The sequence below is a fragment of the Formica exsecta genome, unplaced genomic scaffold (assembly GCF_003651465.1).
Source record: "Formica exsecta isolate Colony F162 unplaced genomic scaffold, ASM365146v1 scaffold191, whole genome shotgun sequence".
NCBI lineage: Eukaryota > Metazoa > Arthropoda > Insecta > Hymenoptera > Formicidae > Formica > Formica exsecta.
Window position 1 is genome coordinate 380,830 of NW_021849211.1, and position 3,583 is coordinate 384,412.

General features: G+C 34.7%; 1 protein-coding gene across 1 annotated transcript in view; it reads right to left on the reverse strand.

Moving 5' to 3' along the window:
- The window catches only part of LOC115233852 (D-beta-hydroxybutyrate dehydrogenase, mitochondrial), a 29,540-nt gene that overhangs the window by 13,284 nt on the left and 12,673 nt on the right, over positions 1-3,583 (reverse strand). The window contains exons 3-4 of the mRNA XM_029804465.1: positions 3,471-3,583; positions 1,062-1,299 (exon numbers count right to left, since the gene is read on the reverse strand). Coding sequence (XP_029660325.1) covers positions 1,062-1,299; positions 3,471-3,583 — 351 coding nt within the window. The remainder of the gene's footprint in view (positions 1-1,061; positions 1,300-3,470) is intronic.

The following is a 3,583-nucleotide window of genomic DNA, read 5'->3' on the forward strand; positions in this document are numbered from 1 at the left end:
AATTATTATATATGACCACAAACTATAAAAATTAAATAAGCAAATTGTCTATAGGCTAGCAAAAATATTAAAAAGATATAAAAGTAAGGCTCTTACACGATTAAAATCAAGTAAAATCCGAGTAAAAAGGCAAAAGAGCCACGCGCAGTTTTTAGGGCGCAAAGGTATATAATTTAAACCAAAAAATAAATAAAAAAATTAGAGAATTTCTTTAATTACATGATTCGCGAAAGGCGGACGTTTCGGCCCTTTTTTTGGCCATCATCAGCGCAAATAATACTAAACTCAACAATATAAACGGTATACAGAAAGAGTCTTAAAAATATTAAATTATTCTATAACTTGTAGACAAATATTGTAGACAAAAAGTAGAAATTAATTTTCAACGATGATTTTAATACCGATATCAAAGTGGCTTTAATATATACGATAACCGCCAGTTCTGTAACGTCAAGGAAGTAATTATAAACTAAAGCAAAACTAAAGCAAGAAGAAAGCATAGCTATTAAAAGCGTTGTTTACATAGACGATGCACGTTCTACATAAATTACATGTAAATGAGTCATTTACATAATCTATATATGTACTACAATATTGACTAATATCTCCACAAATATGAGAGAGTAATTAAGGTTTTTCCGTAAAAGTGATATAAAAAAGATGCTAAAATTTTTGTTTAAAGATTCTTTTCATATAATCTTATGTTAATTTAAATACTTGTGTAATATGCGGTTTCTTCAGAATTAATTTATTTCGAGAAATAAATATAAAATAAAAGATTTACTTTATAATCAGCTCTTTTTTTCTATTAATTACATACACATATATATACGATAATATACTGTAATAGATATCAAATCCCAATAAAGTTTCTTAAATCATGTATAGTAAAATTCATATTTATTTACTCATCGATTAATTTTCTTCTCAAGTCAGCGAATTTTTATTTATTTTATAGTCAATATTACAATATAAAAAGAAATGTAGTTATCTCTCGACTAACTTTACTTAATTTTATTAACTGCAGAAACCGGACTAGATTAATAAAAAGAATGTCTTGCCATCTTCGCCGGCTGGAAGTTTCGCCCTGACAGCGTCCAAACAAGCGCGCAAACTGTCCTCTCTCGTCGGATCCAGCTCCAATGGCACGATTTGACCGCGAGCACGAGCTTCCGGTTGCTGTGGATTATTATCACTTGCACCTCCGGGTTCGCTCTCTTTCTGCCGTTCCGATTCGATCGCCTTCAGGATTTTGACCGACGGCGAGTCGCCCGTTGGGTCCAGCAGACCCGCGAAAACCTGTCGCAGGGGGAAGAACATGACGTAACATATGTTTTGAAAGCCCATCGTCGCCGCAATCCCACGTGCCACTCCGTTATATACGCCATATTGACACCGCTCGATAACGTTACGCTGTGACGCTGATACGTCATGTTAAATGACACATGAGCTCGTTTATGACCAATGAACTGGATCTTAGATAAAAAAACTTGAAATTTTTTCAGAGCTTGCTTGACATTGCTTTTTTTGTAAATTTGTAAATTTGATGCTAGCGTTTGGTTAAAATCTCAATCACACTGTCAAACGCAAGCAACTTTAAAATAAATATTATATTATATAAATTATGTTTATGCAAAAATATATTAAACAATTTAATAATATATATTAGATAAAGTAATTTATTCATACTATATTACTGTTATCATATGAATAGTTTTTAAAATTTTGATTTAATAACTTTATATATATTGTCCAAGAATTGGCATTAAATGTGATAAATATGTATGTGTGTGCTTATTTTATACAACTTCAAGAAACTTTGACTTTATTAAATGTTTTTTTATTTTAAATGTCATTTTTTAGAGCAGTTTTCTATATCCGCTTAATATTGCTTTGAGCTATTAATTGCAAAAACCAATTAAATTATTTAACGGTCTTCATGTAAATCAGCTGCGGTCGTTTGACGTACGCGACTCTTGGTGCACAAAAGGTAATGGAGGTAATCCAAAGCTCGAATTTCAGACACGTTGAACAATCGAACCACAATTGGAATCCGTTCGCAGATGACCTACATTAACTTTGCCTTTGTACGACATGAAAGTTCTCGTACACCGTTCAGTTCTAATTTAAAGTGCATACTTATTGTTTCGTTAGTAGGAAGCACACGAATGACGTAAGAGATCGACTGCAAATCGCTAATTAATAAAATTAGACAAAACTTCAACATTAAATATTAATATAAATGTAAAAAAAAAGCCGTAAACGTTTAGGCAACGTAAAGTTAGTCTCATTATTGAATTTTCATAAATGGAATTAAATTATTAAATTTCGCGTTTACTACACATACATACATAGATCATAAAGAATGAAATTATTGCCTCGCGCGCATGTTAGTATTATATTTTGTCAGAGAGCTAATATTAAAGATGTATATAATTTCGAGAAGATGTGTATTTGATTAAAAAAGCTAGAGCTTTCACAAGATCAGTATCAAGTACGTTTTGAAAGTTTCTATCCGGATAGAATCCGACTTTGCCGAATATCCATCTTTTAGTGGCAATCTTTGATTGAGCAGCTCTTGAGTGATGATGCGATATACTCGGCGAAACCGATGAATACGTGAATACCTGTCGAGAGATTGTCGGCAGAACTGATTTAAGGGCTCACCGATGTTCCGCTCCCTTGACACAAGGAAACTAATTTGGAGCCCGGACTTCGACAATTTGAAATATGTTGCATGCTCGAAGGGATAATAGGGATTCTGACGTGAGGCCGCGAGATATTGCGTTTCAACGGTTGTCATCATGTTGCACATCACCGTTCAACTTTGGTTGCACAACCGAAAAAAAGAGCGGGCGTACGAGAGGATGTCTGACGCCTATCCATTCTAATGCTAACATGCTCGGGAAAACTGCCAGCTATTCGCAAATCTAGTTTCTCATCTCTTGTATGGAGAAAAAAGTAAGAACAAAATTGAATAATTTGTTCACAAATTGCATTCATCACTGAAAATTCAAGATGAAAATATAGTCGAAATAATTGATTTGATTTAATTGTTAATTATTACGAGAAATTTGCATATACATATATGTATAGTAACAACTTATACTCAGTTATGATAATATAATATCTGTCTAAAGTTGTCTATCCACCGGTTTCCCATTAGTTGACGTAACAACAAAAACATTTACTATCAGTACGGTTCCCACGCAATGAAGCTGTGAGCCGTTATTTTGCGCAGCCTTCGACATTCAGCGCGGTTTTCTCTCTCTGCTTCTCTCTCTCTCTCTCCTCCCCCCTCCACCCCCCTCTCTCTCTCATCCAAGTTTGAATATTTACCAGCCGCAGAATATCGGCGGTCGTGATATAACGCGGAGGAAGGGCAAATGTACGGCAAAGTTTACGTAGCGCTGGTAATTTATGGCAGAGATGCATACTCTTCCTCCACTTCGTCCTGAGATCGTTATTACCTTGTAACCAGTTTCGTAGAGTGCAAGGGCGATTTGCAGGCCTACGCATGTATCACAGCTGGTAACAAGTACGTGACGTTTGTTACGCGACTCGTACTCATCAGTGGCATTCC